Below are 26,753 nucleotides of genomic sequence, written 5' to 3' on the forward strand. Positions count from 1 at the left end.
TGTTATTATTTTATTATTATTACATTATTATTTGCATATTTATATATGTTTTAATAAAACATGTTTAGATTTGTCTGCCTGTCGGGTTTTGGAGATGTATACGTCACTATATGGGCCATAGGAATAGGACATGTGTTTGGATATAACTGTTTTTTGACCACACTTCATTATTATTATTCATTTATTCGTTTGCTGGAAATTAAAACTGAATTTAAAAGTAGTTTTGAAACAAACCTTTCACTAAACAAACTAATTTCAATAGTAATTTAATGTAGGCTAATGAATGTCTTCAGTGGAATGCATACAACACCGTTTCCTTATCCACAAAAGGAGTAAAGAGTAAAAATAAAGTAAAGAGTAAGTAAAAAGGACTAATGGAGGAGGCTCGTTCTTTATCCTCGCACTGCAGATGGTCTGTTGAACTGTTGTGACTTTAGTGAAATGCTCAGTTTTTCCCACTTACAAAGTCTGCCATGTAAATAGCAAACGAGCCATGGCTTGATGCAACTGACTCTTAAAGGGAATGGGAGATGAGTTTAATGCACGCCAGGGCCCAAACTGTATTTTTCCATCCTTAGAATATCAAAAGTGGATCCGGACACACCCTTAATGCTTTTGCGCCATGCCGTTTAAGACTACGCCTTTAGTAGATAATTAAAATAGATCCCTCAATAACTAATTTTCTAATAACTGATTTCTTTTATCTTTGCTATGATGCATATATAATATTTTTCTGGATTTTTCTTTTAAAGATAAAGCTGTTGTGTAAGGCTTTTTAAAGTGAGAAATGGTTTTAAATTTATCCATCTATTGCTTTTAATTAAGCACAATCAGCATCAGAACGTAACACCAGTCTTTCACATATTTAAAAATGATTAATATTTATAGTCCAAACCTCATATCCTAACAAAATCTTCTCTGACAGGTGCAGTGGCGGCATTTTTTCCCCCTGCGCTCTGTCCTCGACATGGCAGATCCTGCACGGCATGACAGAGCGGCCCACCCATCAGAGCCCAGAAAAAGCCACCAGAGAGTCAAAACATGCCTGGATGAAGTTAACACTCTCCACCTCCTCCAAACGCTGCTTTCCCTCCTCTGGCAGCCCAGGAAGGAGGCGTTCGTCTCGCACGCCGCCGGGAGGAAGGATGCCACCGGTGAAACGTGTAAAACAAACGCAAATAGCTCTGTGTATTTCCAGATCTCTGACGCTGTGTGCTGTTTATAGCCCTGTTCGTTATCAAAGCTGTTATTAACCGACGGAATACAAAGGAACATCCAGTGTACTTGAGAAGATGGTGATTGTGGTATTTGGTAAAAGTCTAAAACAACTAATAATGTCTTCTCTGATGTAGTTTATATAGAGTGTATGGATGGATAAACAGACCTGCATCTGTGTTTGGGATATGCAAAATTAGATATTTTCACAACTGGCTATACAGTAGCCATGTTTCCATCCAAATATGCAAATTTTTCTTGCTTTATCTTTTAAATCATGTTGTGTATATATATATATATAAACCAATATTCTTTTTCAAAGAACATACTAGGATTTTTAACGACCACAGAGAGTCAGGACATCAGTTTAACGTCTCACCCAAAAGACGGCGCTCACTAAGCAGTATAGAGTCCCCTTCATTATACTGGGGCATTAGGACCCACACAGACTGCGGGTTGAGCGCCCTCTGCTGGTCTCACTAACACCACTTCCGGCAGAAATCAAGATGCATATGCTCAAGACAGTTCTGGGAGGTATTAATACTGACAATCTCTTTGATCATAAACTATAGCTGAGGGATTTTACAATGAACAAAACAACATTTTAAAGAGGGCTGGATGGCATATATCATCACCGCTGAATAAAATGTGTATCAGAATATAATTTTTTATTCTGTGTATACGGTGAAATGTAAATGAGTGGGCGTGGCCATCTCACATGCAGCATGCCTGAGGCTGAAAAAAACTCTCTATGAGAGACTGGCAGTGTTACTACTTGATTTATATTTTTAACAAGTAGTAATCACAAATTTTCAATATTTATACAAGAATTGTAATTCTTTATATTTTGTATTTTTCCAGTAAATATTTATATGTTCATATTTAAGTTTCTGTTAATGACTTTAGAAGATTCTACTTGATAAATGTTTATAATAATATTAAGGTCTGTCCATGATAAAATTGTGAAATGTGGCATCCAGTGAATCTTGTTGTTCATCTAAAGTCATGTTTTGTTTACTCTATTTATAGGGTTAAAAATATAATACAAAAGAATCAAACAAGATTAAGTAATTTCTTTCTTAAATATTTAAGCGTATTGAAAATAATAAAGCCCTTTTGAACATATTCTGAAATAACTACCTTTATTTAAAAAAAATGAAATAGTGAAAGACATCATTATCGTGAAATAAACTTTTTCATACCATGGATTAAAATTTTGGTTATACCGACCAACCCTAAATTTAGATGTTGTGCAGTGTGGATGGTCCACTGGTTTGTCCATTAATGCTATTCCCTTTTTAAACTTAAATTTGTAAATGTTTATTTAATTTGCAGCGCTTGGGTATGGTTTGTTTTTCTGACTGTCTTTGTTGTTTGTACTATTTGAAAATCTTTTATAAAAACATATAGTAATAATAAAAAAAAGTCTTCTTTACAATAAAATATAGAGATAGAAAGCAAGTTTTAATGTTATAATTGAAATTTTATATAAAATCATAAAATAACTTTTATTAATTCCAAATCAAAAAAGTTCCATAATTGCTGTCGTTTAATTTTTTAAATATATTTACAAATGAAAAATTAAATATTATTATTAAAATTTATTATTATTATTAACTACTACAGAGTTTTATAAATGTATTTGTATAAATTAAAAAATAATACGCTAAAAATTATTATTACTAATATTAATAATATTATTATTATTATTACCCCCCCCCCCAATTTCCCAATTTGTCCTCTGTTAAATTATTGAACGCATTTCTCCCAGTATCCACCATTCGGTCTTAAGTGACTGACTCCAGCACCGGTGGTCAATTCATAAACAGAATTACAAAGCAACAGATCACAGCAATCAATGCAACTCAATTACTCTGACACAAGGACTGATGGAACACAGGCCAACAAAGAACACTTTACACACACACACACAGACACACAGACACACAGACACACAGACACACGCACACGCACACACACACACACACACACACACACACACACACACACACACACACACACACAAACCGATAAAGTCCGATGCATCTGTGAATTGAGAAACACATGCATTCTCCAAAACAACTCACGAATTTTACCAAAGCACATCAAAGACACAGTGGGTCATCGAGTCCTCTGGCTGGGGGAACTTTCTATCTGACATGAGGAGGGGAAAAAAAAGAAAAAAAGTGTATGTGAATGTCCTCTAGGCCATCTGGAGCTTTCCTCCGCCGAACTGGTTTTACACAATGAATCCAGCCTAGAGGAGATCGAAGAGGCCTGGAAGAAGGCCACTAACCTTGACTGCATGTGGGTGTTTGACATCCATGTGATCATTAGATCCTCGCCGGACTGATCTCAACTCCATACACACACAAACACACACACTTACACTTTTTTCATCCAGGAAAAGAATGTTAATATACTCATCCTCGAGCCATCTAAGATTCAGAGAGCCTTTTTTTTACGTCAGTAAAAGAAGATAAAAATATACACTCACCGGCCACTTTATTAGGTACACCTTACTAGTACCAGGTTGGACCCCCTTTGCCTTTAGAAAAGCCTTAATCCTTTGTTGCATAAATTCAACAAGGTAATGGAAATATTCCTCAGAGATTTTGCTCCATGTTGACATGATAGCATCATGCAGTTGCTGCAGATTTGTTGGCTCCATCACATCCCAAAGGTGCTCTGTTGGATTGAGTTCTGGTGACTGTAGAGGCCATTTGAGTACAGTGAACTCATTGTGATGTTCAAGAACTAGTATGAGATGATTCACGTTTTATGACATGGTGCGATATCCTGTTGGAGGTAGCCATCAGAAGATGGGTGCACTGTGGTCATAAAGGGATGAACATGGGCAGCAACAGTACTCAAGTAAGTTGTGGCCTTGACACAATGCTCAATGGGTACTAATGGGTCCAAAGTGTGCCAAGAAAACATCCCCACCATTACACCACCACCACCAGCCTGAACCGGTAATACAAGGCAGGATGGATCCATGCTTTCATGTTTTTGACGCCAAATTCTGACCCTACCATCTGGATGTCGCAGCAGAAATAGAGAGTTATCAGACCAGGCAATGCGTTTCCAATCTTCTACAGTCTAATTTTGGTGAGTCTGTGTGCAGTGTAATCTCAGTTTCCTGTTCTTAGCTGAAAGAAGTGGCACCCGGTGTGGTCTTCTGCTGCTGTAGATGATCACTTTTATGTCTTTCTTTTATTCTTTTATAACCTGCTTTAACACGTTTTTAATCATTTTTATTGTGCGTTTTACTTTCTTATACTTGTCTTTTTTATTCTTGTTTATAAAAAAACACTCTGAATTGCCATTGTGTATGAAATGTGCTCTATAAATAAACTTGCCTTGTAGCTCATCTGCCTCAAGATTTGACATGTTGTGCATTCAGAGTTGCTCTTCTGCATACCTCGATAGTAACGAAGGGTTGTAACATGAGTTACTGTTGCCTTTATATCAGCTCAAACCAGTCTGGCCATTCTCCTCTGACCTCTGGCATCAACAAGGCATTTGCTCCCACAGAACAGCCGCTCACTGGATATTGTTTCTTTTTTGGACCATTCTCTGTAAACCCTAGAGATGGTTGTGCGTGAAAATCCCAGTAGATCAGCAGTTTCTGAAATACTCAGACCAGCCTGTCTGGCACCAACAATTATGCCACATTCAAAGTTACTTAGATCACCTTTCTTTCCCATTCTGATGCTCGAACTGCAGCAGATCGCCTTAAACATGTCAACATGCCTAAAAGCATTGAGTTGCTGCCATGTGACTGGCTGATTAGAAATTTGAGTTAACAAGCAGTTGGACATGTGTACCTAATAAAGTGGCCGGCGAGTGTATATAGGCCAAAAATTTGTGACTCCTAATGATACATTAAAGTCTCATGAAGTGATTTAATTGGTTTGTGCATGAAATAAAAACATATCTATTTACAATGTTAATACTTTCGATCCACAGCCTTACAATATGGTTACACTCGTGCTCTGATTTATTGATAAACAAAGGTCAGACACCGATTGGACATCAGGACAACGAGCTCCGACGTAAACCTGACAAGAGATGACATGTGGAAGACACCAAACCAACTAGCTGGAGCTGACGCCAATGGTTTTCAACACACGCTATAAGTGGTTGACCAATTATAACAGACTGGGTCACGTGACCAATCATTAACGAGGAGGTTCCCAGAGGGGTGGAGTTTAGGGAGACCAACCATTTCAGACACTGCAAGAACTCAATAGATGCTACAATAGATATAATGAGAAAATGTGTTTTTTTTTGGACTTAGATAGATGCAAATCTATTGCAGAACACAAACTAAGTTATTAAAACAGCAATATGAGCAATTTATAGACGTATGTTCATTAATCTGAAGCAGTAGATGGACACTCAAAATCTCAGCAGCTATGTTGTCATTATAATGAGGTGTATACCGAGAATGAGTAACGCAGCAGCAGGAAGCTGTCAGCTGACTCTGATATTAACTGAGATCAACAATGACACTTTGAATTAAGTGTCATCTGTGGATTTGTTTATATGCAGCTGTTGACTGTGAAACATTATGACGACAACCTGCAGCCCCATCTGGAGACCAAAAGCAGGTTCTGCAAGGGAAAAGACAAGAAGTCGCATTTTGGTAATTCTTCTTTTTTTACTGAACATTTTTGATTTTGAACAGGGCCCGAGATCCACCCAACAAAAAGTCTAATTAAATAACGCAGATTTGTTGGCTGCGCATCCATAATGTTAACTCCCGGTTACACCACATCCAAAAGGTGCTCTATTAGATTGAGATCTGGTGACTGTGGAGGCCATCTAAGTGCAGTGAACTGATGTCATGTTCAAGAAATCAGTCTGAGATGATTCACGCTTTATGACATGGTGTGTTATTGAAAATTTTTGATTCTGACCAGGGCCCGAGATCCACCCAACAAAAAAAGTAAAGTAAAATCATACAGTTGCTGCAAATCTTTTGGCTGCACATCCATGATGCGAACCTCCCGTTCCACCACATCCCAAAGGTGCTTTTTATTTTAAGAAAATAAAAACAGTAATACTGCAATAGGTGCAAAATCAGGATTGAAACATTTCAGATACAGTCTCATATTTAGCCAAAATTGTACAGATTTCCTAATGGCACCATTTATTTTGGCTATGGTGTACTCCAAACTAATAATGTCCAGTAAATGGAGCCTCCAGGATAGATCAGCTGGATCCAGCCAAATTTTCATGATTGTTTTTTTTTATTTATTTATTTTTTTGCAGTACAACAGAAAAACAGACAACAACCTTCTTTGGTTGATGGATAAGGAGACTGATGAAGCATCCAGCAGAAGGAAAATTTATGGGTCGCATTGGATCTGAGTTTCCATTAGATCTGATAGTAGGTCTCGTACATATATACACACCATGTGTAGAGTTGGTACATAAGTGACAAAAAAAGGTCTGATTTTCCTTTCATTTGAAATAACAGGTAGAGGGTAGCATAAGCCTTAAAACATCATTTATAATAAATCATTTGGTGAGCTGGGTTTTTTTTTTAAGTCACAGAACAGTTCTCCCAGACAGTATCCCAATTAATAATAATTGTCTTGAGTTCTCTCTCCCAGAAGCCCTCAATTAGGATATTTGAATATTGTCGTACTATAAGTGATTCATACATTTTATTTACAATACCTCTAGAGTCCAAACTGGAATCTATCCAGTCTATCATAGGATGAGGGCATATTTTAAATGACCAAGGTACTCCATATGCTTTCAGCGCTCCTGGGATCCTGGGAGAGAGAATTCCTCTTCCAAAATCTGTATTGATTTAAGTCCGTCATCACTGTACAGGTCCTCTAACACAAAGATACAATTTTCTGCCCAGCATTTGTATTTAAATGGTTTGTTACCAGTACATATATTATTATTATTATTATTATACCAAGAAGTAACATTTTTAAAAGGAACAGTTTATTCAAGAAAGAAAATTTGCTGTTGATTTATTTGTGCTCAGGCTATCTAACATTACAGACGACTCTTTTTCTTAACTGGAACATTAAGGAAGATGTGTAGCTGAAATCCTTGGTGATTCATGAAACGTAAGTTAAAAGCAACCGGAACTTTGAGAGTAAAAAAAAAAACACATACAGGCACAACAAAATCTGGTGACACTTAAAATGATGGTCTATTAGTAAATGTATTTACTAACATAAACAAACAATTAATAATACATTTATTATGGTACTTATTCATGTTTGTTAACGTTAGATTTATTTAAGTTAAAAAATGTTAGTTCATGTTAGCTCATAGTGTAATAACTAAATGTTAACAACGACCTCTTTAAGCTTGAATAATGCATTAGTTAATGATAAGCTATGGTTAATAAATGCTTTGCAAGATTATTCATACTTAATGTTAGTAAATACATTAACTAAAGAACCATTATTTTAAAGTGCCACCCAAAATCCATACCCGTGGCTCTTGACGATACTTTGAGGTCAAACTATCAGTTTGTGCAGGAAACTGAACATTATTTACCACATTATTACCTTTAATCCAAAGGAATAGGTGGCTACTTGGAGATGTTTTGGTCCTTAGACTCAGAAATGATTTGTTTCTATGGCAACGCTCAAGATCCCAAAATGGATCTAGATGTGGCTTTGTTGTTATTGACAGCTTAATACTTCATCACTACGTTAATTTATCTATATGCTCCAGCATTATCCAGCAAACACGACATATAGGGCTTTAAAAATAGCCGTTTCTCTTATTGAAAGCTGTATTTTCTGCATCTTTGATGTCACATGATCCTTCAGAAATCAGCTATTATGACAGCTTTATTCTTAATACTATGAATGATAATAATTCTGTGATAAATGGCACTGTAAAAAATGCAGGGTTTCACACAATACATTTATGTTGTCCCAACACAAATCAATTAAGTTAACATAACAAATTAAGTGAACATAATATTGGACATAAAACAATTAAGTTGCCCTCACAAGAATTATGTTGTTTCAGCTCATTTTAGTAGTCCCCATTAGTTTGAACAAGCGGCAAAAATAATGTTTTGAGTGTACAGCAGTAATTTGTATGTTGTTAATGCATTTTAAAGGGATAGTTCACCCAAAAAACTAAATTTAATCACTTACTCTTTCTCAAGCAGCAAAAGAAAGCTGAAACCTGTAACCACTCACTTCTATAAAAGGAAAATCAAATACTGGAAGTAAATGGTTACTTGTTTCCAACATTTTTCAAAATATCTTCATTTCTGTTGAATTGAACAAAAAACCTTAAACTGGTTTGGAACAATTTATAGGTGTGTAAATTATGACTTTGGATGAACTATATACCTTAAAAGGTGCAGCATGTAAGTTTGACACCCAGTAGTTGAACTAGGCATTGCACCCCTGGTTCAAAACACACGCAAGAGCAGGTTGTCAGATTGACGACACCAACAAAGGCTGATTTAAATCATGTTCGAAATAAAAGAAGCGGCATGCGATAAAAGGAATATTTTCATATTAAAAGGAATAGTCCAAAGCAACACCTGAAATTTATATTTTAGAAACGGCTTCTATTTCTTGCAGCTGAACAACAGAAAACTGACAATGATCACCTCAGGTGCACCTCATGTGCTTTATTCAGCGTGAAATGCTAATAATGTGAGTTTGAATGGCATTTTACATGATATTTATTGCCATACTACTGAAAGCAGCAGCAGATAGTTCACCTCAGATCTTATAAATTAAATTAACCGTTTGAAATAGAGCTTTAGAACTTTGACTCGGTGTAAACCAACACATATCAGTGATTCAGCATCTACATTAAATAATGTTAAAGAGGTTTAAAATGTATTAATTAGATTATAAACCTTACCGGTGACGCAGTGGCGCAGTAGGTAGTGCTGTCGCCTCACAGCAAGAAGGTCGCTGGGTCGAGCCTCAGCTGGGTCAGTTGGCGTTTCTGTGTAGAGTTTGCATGTTCTCCCTGCATTTGCTTGGGTTTCCTCCGGGTGCTCCGGTTTCCCCCACAGTCCAAAGACATGCAGTACAGGTGAATTGAGTAGGTTAAATTGTCCGTAGTGTATGAGTGTAAATGAATGTGTGTGGATGTTTCCCAGAGATGGGTTGCAGCTGGAAGGGCATCCGCTGCGTAAAAACGTGCTGGATAAGTTGGCGGTTCTTTCGGCTATGGCGACCCCGGATTAATAAAGAGACTGAGCCAAAAAGAAAATGAATGATTGAATAAACCTTAACGTGTGTGCACTATTGTGTGCTTCTGAATGGCTGTATTTACATTTCTGTCCTGTTTCGTCTGGTGAAAACAGCCAAATTGCAAATTTTTTCACTAAGCATGTTATTAGGACACAGGGTTACAATGTAACCTGCTCACCTATTGTTTACGTATATAATATTTCTATTACTTGCTAATTAAAAATCTCACAAGGAACTCTGAATCTGCGTCTCATTTCGGAGTTTGCTACTGTCCACTGGAGGTCGCGTTTCGGTCACGGACGCACACTTAAAGAGCCTTCCTGATTGAACGAATCAAATATGCAGTTTTCCATCAAGGCAACCCAGGGTGTTGAAATATAATTGGCTAAACTGGCATTGGACTGATTAAAGAGACCCAAAGACAGACATTCTGGCACTTAATGCACATTTTCAAAGCAGAATATCTGACTTCAGCATTGTTATTCAGAAAAACAAGTATGTTCACTTGGCATGTTTCTTAAATATCTGCAAACATATGATGGTGTTTTTATGCTTTAGAAGAGTCAAAAACTAACATACAGCACATTTAATGATTATCTGCACTACTAAATTTATTAAACAAACAGTAAAGAAAACTTTTGAATGGTACACGTCAAAAAGGTCAAATCGGAGTCACAAGTGAGTCCCAAACTCCCCATGATCACCACATAACCTCTGCTGACCAGAGGAGTTTCATGATGTCATTGGCCAAAGCAAAGCACCACAAGAGTTTTTAGGCATGAAATCAGATCAGTAAGACTGGGACAAAGTCACCTTTCCTAGTGTCAGCCAACACCAGCAGCCACTGGTAATTAAAACTGGCCATCGCTCTAACACCAACACACACACTCATACAGTCTCTGCCAGTCTCTCACTCCCTCTCATTTTTTGGTGACGCAGACTAAATTTAGCATCCAGCAGGAAGGGAGGGGAAGATCAGGATGATATGAGGCAAAAGGAGACGCAATTCAAAGTCACCAGAATTTATAGTCAGAGTCAGAGATGTTTGATAATCGACAGTCTGATTCACGCTGATGCTGATTATGCTGCCAGGCCCCACCCACTTCTGCAGAGACCATGCACTGTAAAAAATAAAATCACCATTTGTTCAGCACACTGTACTTTTTTCTGTCAGGAACAGTTGAAGTCAGAATTATTGGCCCCCTGAATTATTAGCCCCCCTGTTTATTTTTGCCCCCAATTTCTGTGACGAGACGAGAGAAGATCTTTTCAACATATTTCCAATCCTAATAGTTTTAATAACTCATTTCTAATAACTGAATTATTTTATCTTTGTCATGATGACAGTAAGTAAAATTTTAGTAGATATTTTCCAGACACTTCTATACAGCTTAAAATGACATTTAAAGGTTGAACTAGGTTAATTAGGTTAACTAGGCAGGTTAGGGTAATTAGGCAAGTTATTGTATTATGATGGTTTGTTCTGTAGACTATCGAAAAAATATATAGCTTAAAGGGGCTAATAATTTTGACCTTAAAATGGATTTAAAAAAATAAAAAACTGCTTTTATTGTAGTTAAAATAAAACAAATAAGACTTTCGCCATAAGAAAAAATATTATCAGACATACTGTGAAAATTTCCTTGCTCTGTTAAACATCATTTGAAAAATATTTAAAAGAAAAAGAAAAGTAATAATAATTAATAATTATTACTTCAACTGTATATATACTAGTGTGATTTGTATAAATTAAGCAACTGTCTTGTTTATATAAAATACTGAATACTACAACAGCTATTAAAAAATGAAATGGAGAATGGAGTGTACGACTTGACTACCAAAAAATGTAATTAAATAAATGAAGTAAAACAAATTAATAACTGTAAAAACAAGATAAATATTTTAAATGTAAATAATAAAGGCAATTTTTGACCTAAGAAATACATATATTTAATATGTAAACATTTATTTCAAATAAATCAATGTATAAAATGAATGTAAACGAAAGACATTCATTTTATACATTGATTTATTTGAAATAAATGTTTACATATTAAATATATGTATTTCTTAGGTCAAAAATTGCCTTTATTATTTACATTTAAAATATTTATCTTGTTTTTACAGTTATTAATTTGTTTAAGAATTGCAGTATTTATATGTATATATATTTATGCAAGTATAAACATTTTCTTTATGTAAAGTTGAAGTCAAATTATTAGCCCACCTGAATTATTAATAGCCACCTGTATACTTTTCCTTATTTCTGTTTAATGGAAAGAAGACTTTCAACATATTTCTAAACATAATAGTTTTAATAACTAATTTCTAATAACCGATTTATTTTATCTTTGCCATGATGACAGTAAATAAAATATGACTAGATATTTTTCAAGAAACTTCTATACAGCATAAAGTGACATTTAAGGGCTTAACTAGGTTAATTAGGTTAACTAGGCAGGTTAGGGTAATTAGGCAAGTTATTGTATAATGATGGTTTGTTCTGTAGACTATCAAAAAAAAAAAAAAAATTCCTTAAAAGGGCTAATAATTTTGACCTTAAAAACCTTGGCTCAAAAACTGCTTTTGTTTTATTTTAGCTGAAATAAAACAAATAAGACTTTTTCCAGAAGAAAAAATACTAAGAAATAATTAAACATAATTTGGGAAATATTTGAAAAAGAAAAGAAAATTCACAGGAGGGCGAATAATTTTGACTTTAACTGTACGGATACGTGTATGATGATATGACTATGAATAAATATTAGCATAAATCAAGCAATTGTCCCGTTTATATGAAATAATGAACGATATAACAGTAATTCAAAAAAGTATTGAATGGAGTATTGAATATACAGCTTGACAACAAAAACAATAATAAAATAAAACTACTAAACCAAATTAATAACTATAAACAAAACATAAATATTTCATACGGAATTAATAAATGCAATCTTTTACTGAAGTAATAAATACATTTAAAATGTAAAATTTATTTAACATTACTGATAACAATTAAGAAAGACAACATATAGTAATATTTACATATATTTATACATATACATATATTTACATATATTTATACATATATACTGTTTATACAAGTATAAACAGTTACTTATGCATTCAAGTAAAAATCAATATTTTCATATTCATTTATGAACTGAAATTATTCTAAATAAATGCATTTAATATGTAAACATTTATTACAAATGATTACTGAATAAAATGAATAGAAATTTCAAAAAGAAACAAAATGTATTGTAGTATTTACATATATTTATAGAAGTATAAACATTCATTTTTATGATATGACTAAAATACAAATACATAAAAAAAGCTATATTTGTATATTTATAAATAAATTTTAAATCAATTACAAATATATAAGAGAGAGAGAGAGAGAGAGAGAGAGAGAGAGAGAGAGAGAGAGAGAGAGAGAGAGAGAGAGAGAGAGAGAGAGAGAGAGAGAGAGAGAGAGAGAGAGAAAAGAGAAAGAGAGAGAGAGAGAGAGAGAGAGAGAGAGAGAGAGAGAGAGAGAGAGAGAGAGAGAGAGAGAGAGAGAGAGAGAGAGAGAGAGAATACATTTTCCCAAGCAAATAAACTGCACCCAGTGGTCAGCCTTCACTATTGCTCTTCATTACACACAAACATGCCAGGGCATCTGCTTTAATAATTAATACAAGCCCACTCTATAGAGCTGCAATAACGGCCCTGTAATTAAAAGATCGTTACAGTCTGGGAAAAAGAGCTGTTTGCTTTACTCAAGTGCTTTATTTTCACTTTTCACAAAACCTTTGCTCCCCTGCCGTGTCTCTGGTGGAAAGCTGTTCAATCAATGTTATTTTATTAATTTAAAATAGTTTTGATTTTAATGATTTCATTGTTTTATTTTTATTTTATTATTTGTATTTAACATTTTCTAGTTGATTGTAATATTAATTAAGAGTTAATCGTACTATTCATTTAAATTAGTTATTTTCCTACATCGATTTTAACTAAAATAAAACCATGCATGTTTAAATAAACATTTCTGAAATTTATCATCTAAACTGTATGTTTTTTTTTAGTTAACTATGATCCTTTTTTTTTGTTCTGGGTAACATTTTATCAATATACAATTCCATTTGTTTAATTATTTATGAAAACATGCCATATACTTTTAATATTGGTCTAATTCTATCTTCATAAAAAGCCATACAAAATTAATAAATACCCAATATATTCAGTTAATCTAAAGAAATATCCATCCATCATCTATCCATCCATCCATTCATCCATCACCATAAAAATAAAAAACACCCAATATATCCAGTTAATCCAAGAGAAACATCCATCCATCCATCCATCCCCCATAAAAAACATAAAAAATTAACAAATACCTAAAATATTCAGTTAATCTAGAGAAACAGAACATCCATCCATCCATCCATCCATCCATCCATCCAACACCATAAAAATAAAAAACCCAATATATCCAGTTAATCCAAGAGAAACATCCATCCATCCATCCCCATATAAAACATAAAAAAATAACAAATACCCAATGTATCCAGTTAATCTAGAGAAACAGAACATCCATCCACCCATCCATCCATCGCCATAAAAATAAAAAAATACCCAATATATCCAGTTAATCCAAGAGAAACATCCATCCATCCATCCATCCATCCATACATCCATCCATCCATTCATCCTATAAAAAACATAAAAAATTAACAAATACCCAATTTATCCAGTTAATCTAAAGAAACAGAACATACATCCATCCATCCATCCATCCATCCATCGCCATAAAAATAATAAATACCCAATATATCCAGTTCATCTAGAGAAACAGAACGTTCACCCATCCATCCATCTATCCATCCCCATAAAAAGGCATAAAAAATTAATAAATACCCGATATATCCAGTTAGTCAAGAGAAACAGAACATTCACTCATCCATTCATCCATCCATACATACATCCGTACATCCATCCATCCATCCATCTCCATAAAAATTAATAAACACCCAATATATTCAGTTAATCTAGAGAAACAGAACATCTATCCATCCATCCATCCATCCATCCATCCAACCATCCACATAAAAAATTCAATAAATACCCAATAAATACTGTTAATCTAGAGAAACAAAATATCTATATATCTGTCTGTCTATCTGTGTCTGTCTGTATCCATCCGTCTAACATCCATCAGTCCATATACACTTACACACATACACAGACACATGTACTGCTTTCTTGAAAACGTTTTCTGACAAAGCTTCTAGGAATGCAGTCTTAAATATCCAGAATGGAGTATTACATTTTGGTGCCTTTACGTCAATCATCAACAGTTGTGTCTATTGGATTTCGGAGGAGGTCAAGAGTCCTTATTTCATTCCAAGTGCAGCGCCCGTCTCAGACTGCTAGACTGATCACATCTTTCTTCCCCCAGAGGAACGTCCAAATAGAAATGTGTGAAAGAAGGAAAGGTAGCGGCTGAACGCACACAGCGGCAGGTTGGCAAACGGCACCGTCACACCATCACTATGGAGACCAGGGGAGCAGTGAGGTACAACGACCACCTCATGATAACATGCTGAAGATTCAACCTTTTACTGCAAAACACAAGTTCAACACCAATACTACTGACAGCAGGTATCACAGAGATCTCTAAAGCTGGGTCATAAATAGATTACTCAGTTCTTCTAACCACAGAAATTACACAATCGCAATGTTGTAACTTTTCATTATTATACAGCGGGGGAAATAACTATTCAAAGACCTTTTTTCATATGGAGAATGAAGTTACATGCATTGCTCAGGTGTGATTTTTTTAAGAGACTTCAACAGAGTGTAAAAATCTTGATGGTTCTGTGGGTTTTTGTCTATCCAAACTAATATTTATTTTGTATTCTCTATTGGATTGAAGTCAGGTGATTGGCTGGGCCATTTTTTAGCTTGATTTTCTTTCTCTGAAAGCATTTGAGAGTTTCCTTGGCTTTGTTTTGGATCATCATCTTGCTGAAATGTCCACCCTGGTTTCGTCTTCATCCTCCTGCTAATGTAGATGTTGGACTGCTAGTAATTTACAATGATGAAATCCAGAGGGTTGCTGAATAACTTCTGAGAGATTTCAGCTGCTGTCTTGGCTTTCACTGCCTTTCTACACCTCCCTTTCCTCAAGGGTTCTATACTTTTTCCCTGTGTCATTTCATTTAATTACACATAACTTCATTTGTAAACTAATTAGTTTTGTTTTCTTTGTATATATTGATTTATTTGGTTGTTATCAACATCTGGTGAAAATTTCAAGTCAACGGCACCTTTTCAAATATGATTACTGAGAAAAATAATGACTTGTTGAATACTTAGGGCGTACTCACACTATGTACAGTTGCCTTGAACCGGGACGAAGCACTATTGTGCCCGCACTCACATTACATTCGAGCCTGAGCGCGCTTGCGTCATCCATGATGTGCTGTTCAGTAAGCGCTTTCGCTCAGCACAGTAGAGATTTTCTTAGTTATTTAATTTAGTCGTTTGATATGAAGTGACATGCAGTGAAATATTTCGCAGAACAGATCAGCCACTTTTGTAGCTCATAAACAACGCATAAACAACGTAGAGCTTTATTAATCTACGACGATATCGTTTGCATGCATTGAACGGTAACAATGATTAATACATCCACATGAAACAGTCCAGTAAAAGTCACATCTCGTCTTCAGTTTCAGGCTCAGGCTCGCTTTGCACTCACACTACAAGCGTACCGCACCAAAGCCCAAGTGAATCACGCTCTGGCACACCTCTTCCAACCGGGCCAGGGCCAGTCAAGTGAACCATGCCTGAGCCCCCTTCAGAGCACTCACACTTCTCAAACTATCAAGGAAACGGGCCTGGGCATGGTTGTGATAGCATAGTGTTAATACGCCCTTATTTCCCGCACTGTATGTCATTATAGAGATTCAGATAAACTTTCTTCACAAGATTGAAGTTATTTTAGGTTCAAACTAGGGCTGCAAAATATAACGTTTTAGCATCGATATTGCAATGAGATCATTCACAATAGTCACATCGCAGGAGTATAATGTATGATTTGAATTGTTTTTGAGGCCTGTGATCATGGATTTCTAACAGCATTCAATCCTAAGAAATTGCACCATTTGTAACTTTAATAGGTATTCATTTTATTGAATTTTTTAAAAAAAAAGAAGACTATGCAATATTATTTTACATTCGATTATTTAAATTTTGTACCGAATAGTGTTAAAACTCCTTGGAAAACAATAAAACAGTTTACTTCATTCTTATGTTTTTCTTTATTGTATTTTATATGCTTCTAGATTGCTTATTATATTTTATGCAGATGCAATCCCCTACAGACCCATCCTAATCAATATAAAATTAAATATTATTTCCAAATTGAAGTAATCTAGTGAAACTGTATTCATAGCCCAAAATATATATATTGCAGCATTACAAAATATTGCACTGCTACATTTTTCTAATATCATCCAGCCCTAATTTAAACCACCTGTGATACAATCATTCACATGCAAACAGCATTATTTATTGTAATAAATAATTATTAAAAATCTATTTTCAGCTAATAGCAATGCAAATTTTTAATATCGGCCCAGAATTTTAATTTCAGTGCATCCCTAACCAAAACTAGCCATTCCGAAGTCCAAAAAAAGGAAGCTTAGATATTTTGTGTGAATACTGTGCATATAGAGACTCAAACTCTCTATAACCCTATATTTATATTACTTCTGTTACCAACAGTATTCCTGTTTGGGGTTTAGTCTTTACTTTTATAAAATACGAAATAGCATGATATAATAAACACAAGCAAAAATGCAACTGCAGATGTAATTTCATTATTTTTCCCTTTTACATAATGATTTTTGTCTCAGCTTTATCCTATTCGCCACATCGGCTCATTTTTTAAAGATTTAGATGAAGTTTTAAGAATGAGGGCAAGTAAACACAGCTCGTGACAGGTATTTGATTACAGTGTGTAAATATTCACATTTGACTGTGAAAAAGCACAGCCCTCAGCCAGGTGATCTCAGAGCAGCTCAAAAGCAAATTTGCAGAAGAACACCCGTTTATATTGTATAAATATTTTATGTTTCCATCTGTCCTTATTCTGTAACTAGCATTAGATCAACAACAAGAGTATTTGAAGAATTTAAAGGTGCAGTGTGTGATTACCAAGTATTGCAAGCACATTTACTGCGGTCAGATGATTTAATGCACACTTCTCTGATATTTCATAATGGCACCAGAGAGCTACCATCTTCATCATTTAAAGAGAAGCATCATATCATTATGTCTTACTTTTAGCAATTAATGCAGGAGGGGCTAATATCATGCAAGTGTTTACATATAATCTGCCAATATAATATAACAAGGACTTCAACTTGAAACATTGTAACGGTAAAGCAGGGTCACTCTGTATAATAACAATCAACTGGAAAAAACAAAACAAGCAAGAAGGTCGCTGGTTCCAGCCTCAGCTGGGTCAGCTGGTGTTTCTGTGTGGAGTTTGCATGTTCTCCTGTGTTCTATCTATCTATCTCCATAAAAAGCCTAAAAAATTAATAAATACCCAATATTTCCAGTTAATCTAGGGAAACATCCATCCATCCATCCACCCCCCTCCATAAAAATAAATATCCAATATACCCAGATAATCTAGAAAAACATCCATCCATCCATCCATCCATCTATGCCATAAATCCATCCATCCATCCATCCATCCATCCATCCATCCATCCATCCATCCACCCACCCACCCACCCATCCACCCATCTATCTATCTATCTATCTATCTATCTATCTATCTATCTATCTATCTATCTATCTATCTATCTATCTATCTATCTATCTATCTATCTATCTATCTATCTATCTATCTATGCCATAAATCCATCCATCCATCCATCCCTCTATCTATGCCATCCATCCATCCATCCATCCATCCATCCATCCATCCATCCATCCATCCATCCATCCATCCATCCATCTATCTATCTATCTATCTATCTATCTATCTATCTATCTATCTATCTATCTATCTATCTATCTATCTATCTATCTATCTATCTATCTATCTATCCCATAAATCCATCTATCCATCCCTCTATCTATGCCATAAATCCATCCATCCATCCATCCATCCATCCATCCATCCATCCATCCATCCATCCATCCATCCATCCATCCATCCATCCATCCATCCATCCATCCATCCATCTATCTATCTATCTATCTATCTATCTATCTATCTATCTATCTATCTATCTATCTATCTTTCTATCTATCTATCTATCTATCTATCTATCTATCTATCTATCTATCTATCTATCTATCTATCTATGCCATCCATCCATCCATCATCCATCCATCCATCCATCCATCCATCCATCCATCCATCCATCCATCCATCCATCCATCCATCCATCCATCCATCCATCCATCCATCCATCCATCCATCCATCTATCTATCTATCTATCTATCTATCTATCTATCTATCTATCTATCTATCTATCTATCTATCTATCTATCTATCTATCTATCCAATATTTCCAGTTAATCTGGAGAAACATCCATCCACCCATCAATCCATCCACCCATCCAGCCAGCCAGCCATCCATCTATCTCTTTATCTATACCATAAAAGCCATAAAAATGGAATAAATACTCAATAAAGTCCATTCCGCCAGCCAACCATCCATCCAACCATCCATCCATCTCCATAAAAAGCCATAAAAAATCTAATAAAGACCCAAAAAAAGCAGTTAATTTACAGAAACAACATTCGTAAATGCAGACGAATCGTTAAGCATGAGTGATTTACATATTAAGTCAATGCATAGACATGATCAGACATCCTGTGGTGCTATTCGTGTGAATGTGGCGATGTGAATGACGTGATTTGAGCAAATGTTATGCTGCAAATAGTGTGTTTTGGGCATTTGACGCGCTTAATGCAAAATTCACACGAATTACTCGAGTTGAAAAATCTAAACTGTGGCGGACATTTGCTTCGCATTAACCAATCAGGAGCTTGGTCTAGTATGAGCGTGATTATGACATGGCGACAATAGTTGGTGTCCTGCGGGGAAATCCTCCTGCTGACATTAGACAACAGCTAATCAAACTGGGACCGGCTCAGTTGGAAATACAGCTAAAAGTTTCCATCATCCAGGAGCAGCTTCTGGAGGAGTTGAACTCACAGAGCTGGGTGCACCTCTGAAGGATCTGATGGACCCAGACACAGTGCAGAACGAATCTACATTGTTTTTCAGCCTTCCTAAAGAGTATAAAGCATAGCTACACTCTCAATAAAATCCATGTCAGCCATTAGCAACAAACTGGAGTCACCAGACAGACAAACGCCCCTTCCGCATCTAATGTGAAGTGAATTGGACGTGCGAATGAAGCGAGTAAACTCAAAATGTTCACCGGGTCTTGTGTGAACGCACCATAAAAATGTGTGCAAGCAAAATAAATGTACATTTTTTTTCATGCAGGCTTTAATTAGCCTTGACAAACAAAACTGCAAATACCTCGACAATATACTGACTGACAGAGAGCTTTTCTGCCAGACTGGCATTTTTTCTATCAGCTGACGGTAAACAAAGTGCCATGTTTCCTGACTAACAATAGACAGCAGCATCTCATTGCCCTTTCACATGATTCCTGTAGCCCAGACACAAAAGCTACGTTCACACAGAGCTTTGATTCTGGAAAAAACCAATGTGTGACTGCATGTGATGCTTGGAGTCCCTTCAGAGCACAGGTTAAACGCTGAGGCTGTGCAGTGTGAAGAGGGAAATGTCACATACCGTGGTAACTTTCTCCAGGTCAGCTTCAGATGATGTTGGAGAGAGAGGGCTGCTGGGACTGAAGGAGGGAGAGCTGCCCGCGCTGGACACGTACTCCGGATCTGGAACATACAAGACCTGCAAACACAATCACAATGTGATGGTTTAGAAACACCAGCCAGCGGCTGCATGCATGGATGCACAATCACTTGAACATACTGTAGCACAGGCTGCCAGTGTTTTTAGATATGAAGCAAATTACTATTTTATACAACTAACGCTGCTTTTAATTCGCACCAAAACAAATTAAAAGGTAAGTGAATTATAACAGCGCAAACTTTTCTGTAACGGTAGTAGTGCATTCGTTTAATCCTTTAGGGTTACGTGCTGACTTACTGGCCGTCTGACAGGTGCACGACGCGTGAGGCCAGCAAACACGACGTACAGTCCGTTTCACTTTACTTTAGGACGCATTATTAGCACTCTGTAGGTCTATTGGAGACATTTATAAATAATCCTAACAAATCTAATAAATGTTGGAGACATGCTTGTTACATTAACGCACTAAATCGCACTTCAGCAGCGTTTATTTGAGAGTGCACAAGAAGATCTGTGCCTGAGCAGCACAAATTTTAAGGGGCGTGCAGGACGTTTTGTGCACGAGCAGAGGAAATCGGTGCACAAGCAAAGAGATTCGCATGCTCGTAGGCTATTACATAAATGCGATCTCGACTTATAATACTGCAAACGTACATCTGTCATTGAAATAACGCCACCGGTAGTTGGTAGATCTCTGTAAAAAAGGCCCTTAACTAGGTTAATTAGGTTAACTAGGCAGGTTAGGGTATTTAGGCAAGTTATTGTATAACGATGGTTTGTTCTGTCGACTTAAAAAAAAAAAATATAGCTTAAAGGGGCCAATAATTTTGACCTTAAATGGTTTTTAAAAAATTAAAAACTGCTTTTATTCTAGCCGAAATAAAACAAATAAGACATATTTGATAATATAAAAAATATTATCAGACATACTGTGAAAATTTCCTTGCTCTGTGAAACATCATTTGGAAAATGTTTAAAACCAAAGAAAAAGTAATAATTTTGAATTGAAATGTGTGTGTGTGTGTATATATATATATATATATATATATATATATATATATATATATATATATATATATATATATATATATATATATATAAATGTTAGCATTTTTATGCTTTATAATTCATCCATATAGCACGTCAGAATATAAGAAATAAATATAATTTGCTGTGTTTAAGCTAGCCTTCCATTAATTAAGTTTGTCAGTGGATAGATGAATGGTTGGATAGTAGAATAATAAAAAAAAAGTTCCAATCAGTTCAACATTTTTACAAAATCTTTTTATACTTTTTAATCTTTATACTTTTTATTTGTATCATTACTTAATATGTCAGATATTTGTATTTAATTAATTTTATAATATCTACCGGTCAAACTGACATCTTTAGAGATGGAAGGCAATTCCAGAGTGGAAGAAAATGGTTGGATCTTGATTAAATGTTAGGTAAACAAACCAGTTAACAACCCAGTGAAGAATACCCATATTATAAGCAGGCTTTCCTTGTGTTTTTATCATGTTATTTTGTTATTTTGGGATGTGTGTTTACACTCGTTTGGTCATTGCTTGTTTGGTAATGTTTTATTATTTCTTTTAATTTGTTCTAGTATGGCTGTTAATGCTTATTGTAAGGCGACCTTGAGTGTCTAGAAAGGTGCCATTTACAAATAAAATGAATTAATATTTATCCATTCATTAATTTTCTTCTCGGCTTAGTTTCTTTATTAATCTGGAGTCGCCACAGCTGAATGTACCACCAACTCCAGCACGTTTTTATGCAGCGGATGCCCTTCCAGCCGCAAAACAACACTGGGAAACATCCACACACACATTCACACACACACACTCATACACTACGCACAATTTAGCCTACCCAATTCACCTGTACCGCATGTCTTTGGACTGTGGGGGAAACCGGAGCACCCGAAGGAAGTGCAGGGAGAACATGCAAACTCCACACAGAAACGCCAACTGAGCCAAGGTTCGAACCAGAGACCCAGCGACCTATAGCTGTGAGGCGACAGCACTACCTACAGCACCTCAATTATTTATTATTATTATTATTACTATTGTTATAATAATAATAATAATAATAATAATAATAATAATAATAATAATAATAATAATAATAATAATAATAATAATTATTATTATTATTATTATCTTGCACCGTTTAATTGTTCACTGGAGCATTTTTTTTAATCGAGCTGAGCATTTGTTTTCTGTCATTGTCAATAGTAGTGCCATGTTTTCTGCAAGTTAAAAAATGCAGTGCCCATCAGTGTCACTTTTGAGCTAGCTGTCCAATCGCAGTGAAGTCAATGAGTTACTTCTGCATTACATGTAAGTGATCGGCGTGACCCACTATCACTAATATCACTACAATATTATAGACTTAAAATCCTCCATTTCCACACAGCTCTCAGATCCACTGTAAACACTGCTCTCCAAATCGTTGTCTATCTCCCCTGCGTCTGTGTTTGTGTTGCTGCTGTGAAAATCAGAGCATGCACATAATGAAACTTCATGCAAACCCTTCCCTCCTTCGCCACTCGACAATCCCACCTAAACAAATACTAGTCTTACCCACTTTCCTGACTTTTTTCAAACTAGAGGTGTGAAAACACCCTGCTGAGATTGGGGGGTGGGAGGTGGGATTCAAACAAGTTTCAAACAAAGTCTAAAGTTGAGCACATCTATCAGGCCATCTCTCCTGGTGCACCTCAGATCTCAGAGCAGTAAACAGGGCTCTCCTGGAGTTGTTTTGCAGCTAGTAAAGTCCATGCGGAGGGCATGTTCAGCAGTCCCAAACATTGTGAAGGACTAAACTAATAGAAGAACTGCAGAGTTTACCCACGTGACCTGAATTGAGAGCCCTTCAGCTGTACTGCATTAGGCAGCCATGGGCATCTCCAGTGTCCGACTCTGTCTATTACCCTCTCATTACTGCACGCGCTGCCATGTGCATATCAACCATCCCGACTTCCAGCTTTGCTTAACACTCATTTGAGAGAAGATGATGAAGCAATGCTGGAGCTGTTTAGCAAGAGATCTTTCATAACTGCTCAAGCCCTGACTGGAAGAGAGAAGTCATTAATCACTATATCTATCTGAGAGATATCATCTGGTTAAATGTCATACCGGCTAATAATTGATATGCTGTTGCACTATATTAAACAGTGAGCGATTGATTCTTTGTCGCCTGGCAGAGATCTAACGGTGGGGGAGTGAATTGTCATAATGAAAGTCTAAAGAGAAATGCTGCTGTGAGTTTAGTATAGAGAGTGATGTTTTGAATGCTGCGGTTAATGTTAAATGACGTTTGCAATGTACTTATGTAATCGAATGGAGTTTGCTGCAAAGCATGATATTTAGAAAGTTTTGAAAAAGCTTTGATTTCAATCAGTGGCAACTTGTGGCAAACAAAATGAAATAAACATTTAAATTTACAACAAAAAACAGAATTATCAATGGCAACTTGTAACAAATAAAACAAAACTAATCAAATCAAATCAAATCAAATAAAAAAAAACATTTTGCTGCAAAGCAGGATATTCAGAAAGTTTTGAAAAAGTTTAGATTTCAATCAATGGCAACTTGTCTCAAAACAAAACAAAACAAAACAAAACAAAAAGTAAAAATAAATATAATAAACATTTCAATTTACAAAAAAAAAACAGCATTAGGATTTAATCAATGGCAAAACAAAACAAAGCAAACAAAATAAATGAAGAAATAAAATAAAATGAACATTTAAATTTACAAAAAAAAACTGAATTAGGATTTAATCAATGGCAACGTGTGGCAAAACACAAAACAAAACAAAACAAACATTTAAATCCGCAAAAAAAAAGAAAAAAAAAAGAAAACATGATTAGCTTTTAATCAATGAAAAAAAAATAATAAAAATAAATAAATAAAAAAATAAATAAAATGTTGCGGCACAGTGGCTCAGTGGTTAGCACTGTTGCCTCACAGCAAGAAGGCCACGAGTCCCGGCTGGGTCAGTTGGCATTTCTATGTAGAGTTTGCATCTTCTCCCCGTGTTCACATGGGTTTCCTTCAAGTGCTCCAATTTCCCCCACAGTCCAAAGACATGCGCTATAGGTGAATTGAATAAAGTAGATTGGCCGTAGTGTATATGTGTGAATGAGTGTGTATGGGTGTTTCCCAGTACTGTGTTGCAGCTGGAAGGGCATCCGCTGTGTAAAACATATGCTGGATAAGTTGGTAGTTCATTCCGCTGTGGCGACCACTCATGAATAAAGGGACTAAGCCGAACGAAAATGAATAAATGAATAAAATGTAAAATTATATGGATAAAAAATATTAAAACAAAATAAAAATTTCAATTCACAACAAAGCAAATACAGGTTTGGGTTTTAATCAATGGCAACTTGTGGTGTTTAGAACTGGCTTTACTGACAAAATGTTTGATAAATTGGTCAAGTCTACAAAGTATGAAAAATTAAATAAATACACACCTGACCCGGGACCACATTTCTGGAGAAGAGTTTGTTGAGTTGAACAAGTTCATTGGGAGTGGTGTCAAACTTCAGAGCGATGTTGTTCAGAGTGTCCCGCGACTCCACCTGCACAACAAAGGTACATAAAACATTAAAAAAAAAAAAAAAAAAAAAACATTTAGAAATAAAGAGAAATTTCCTACACTGAAAAAAATGATAGGCTTAATATAATCTAAATGAGTGGCATGGTGGCTCAGTGGTTAGCACTGTCGCCTCACAGCAAGAAGGCTTTTTTCTATAAAGTATTAAACACGTTTGAGCAGTTCAGCACTTTCTCCTTGTGTCATGTCATTGTTGTTACACAGAACTAATTTTTTCAGATGTTTTATTTTATTTTTATGTTTGTATTGTTTGGGTTTTTACCAAAATCTGGTTCGATTCCATGTCAACAGCTCCGTTAGAAATATTATTCCAAGGAAAAACATGACATGTTTAATACTTATTTCCCCCACTGTATACAGCAGGATAAATGGTGTTGTAAATATAAACAAAGTATTTTTGCTGTAAATGATTTACAGTGAGTTACTGGCAAACGGCTGCCAGTAAGTTACAGTAGACCCAACAGGAAATTGTTATCAGTGTAGCAGACTATTAAAAAAATAAATAAATAAAAAAAACTGGTGACAGACAGCGAACAGCAGGGTTCAATTTAAAATTCTAAATGTTTTTGACACTGAAAGAAAGTGCAAAGACAACAAAATAACAGAAATGTGGTGTGAACACATTCTTCTGCTTTTTTTTTTTGCAGATTGTGTTAAACTTATTGTTGCATGAACATCAATGACACACTATATTCCTTTCCTCCGTATCACATCATTACGGTCATCTAAACATCAGATCTCAGGACAGTCAGATGACCATTATAGACATGATCGTAATGTAAAGGATTCTACACAGTTCTGCTACTCTATATCATGAGTCTCTCATGTGAGGAAGACGGCTAGATTACAACCTTGAGTTTGGCCTGAAGGGAAAAAAATGTAAAGTATGCAAACTGAAAACATTTCCAGTTGTGTTCTAAAATGTAAAACATATACAGTTAATGGATAGTCTATTAACTGCTTCCCAAATCAACAAAGCGAGAGCTCTTCATCACATACGCCATGTTTTGTCTTCGCTTGAAACCACAACAAGCTTTCCAAAAGTTGAAAGTAGTTCAGCTTTGAAAAGCACTCACCAGTAGCCTTGCTTTGAATGCAAGAGCTCACACTGAGCAAAGTGTAAAATATTCAAAGAGTTTTTCTTTTTCGTGTCATTTACTAAATACACTTTTTTTTTAACTCCACAAGATGTTTTTTTTTTTTTTTTGGAGCTTGAAATAATTGGAAAAAATTTATATTCATTACACATAACTTAGGCCCAATTCTACCCCTTAGCCCAGGGGTGTCAAACGTAAGGACAATTGGGTTTACTGCGGCCCACAAGATGATTCTGTAAAGAATAAAAATGAGCTGCAATTTTTGTTGTTCCAATTGTGTCCACTGGATGAAACTATTCATTTCATTCAATCCAGAATCCTAAATCAGCGTCAGTTTGACAGCCTTCTCAGAGAGAAAGACCACATCTTTACCTTGTCATACCACACTATGGTGATCTCACGAGGAGACGTAACTATTTTATGTTTTGTCAATTTAGTGGCTAATTGCACCATTTTAATTCATTTAGTATGAATTAGCAAGTCGATAGTATGATTAGTATGTTAGTATGTTAGTATGTTTCTAGTATGAATTACTATATTGTCGGTATGGATTGGTATGTTGTCAATATGTTTAATGTAAAGTCAATGCCAATTTTTTTTTACAATGGAAGTCTATGGAACAGTTGCTAAGGTACTGTAAGTGGTTGCTAGGGTGTGGCTAGTAAGCTGA

General features: G+C 35.5%; 1 protein-coding gene across 9 annotated transcripts in view; it reads right to left on the reverse strand.

Annotated features, from left to right (window-relative positions):
- oxr1a (oxidation resistance 1a) overlaps positions 1-26,753 on the reverse strand; it is a 310,698-nt gene that overhangs the window by 62,831 nt on the left and 221,114 nt on the right. For all 9 annotated transcript variants that reach the window (XM_087286150.1, NM_001114444.2, XM_087286149.1 and 6 more), the window contains 2 exon segments: positions 24,844-24,951; positions 20,280-20,396 (listed from right to left, as the gene is read on the reverse strand). In XM_087286150.1, the coding sequence (XP_087142276.1) occupies positions 20,280-20,396; positions 24,844-24,951 (225 nt within the window).

The sequence above is a fragment of the Danio rerio genome, chromosome 16 (genome assembly GCF_052040795.2).
Source record: "Danio rerio strain M-AB ecotype USA chromosome 16, GRCz13ab, whole genome shotgun sequence".
Classification (NCBI taxonomy): Eukaryota; Metazoa; Chordata; class Actinopteri; order Cypriniformes; family Danionidae; genus Danio; species Danio rerio.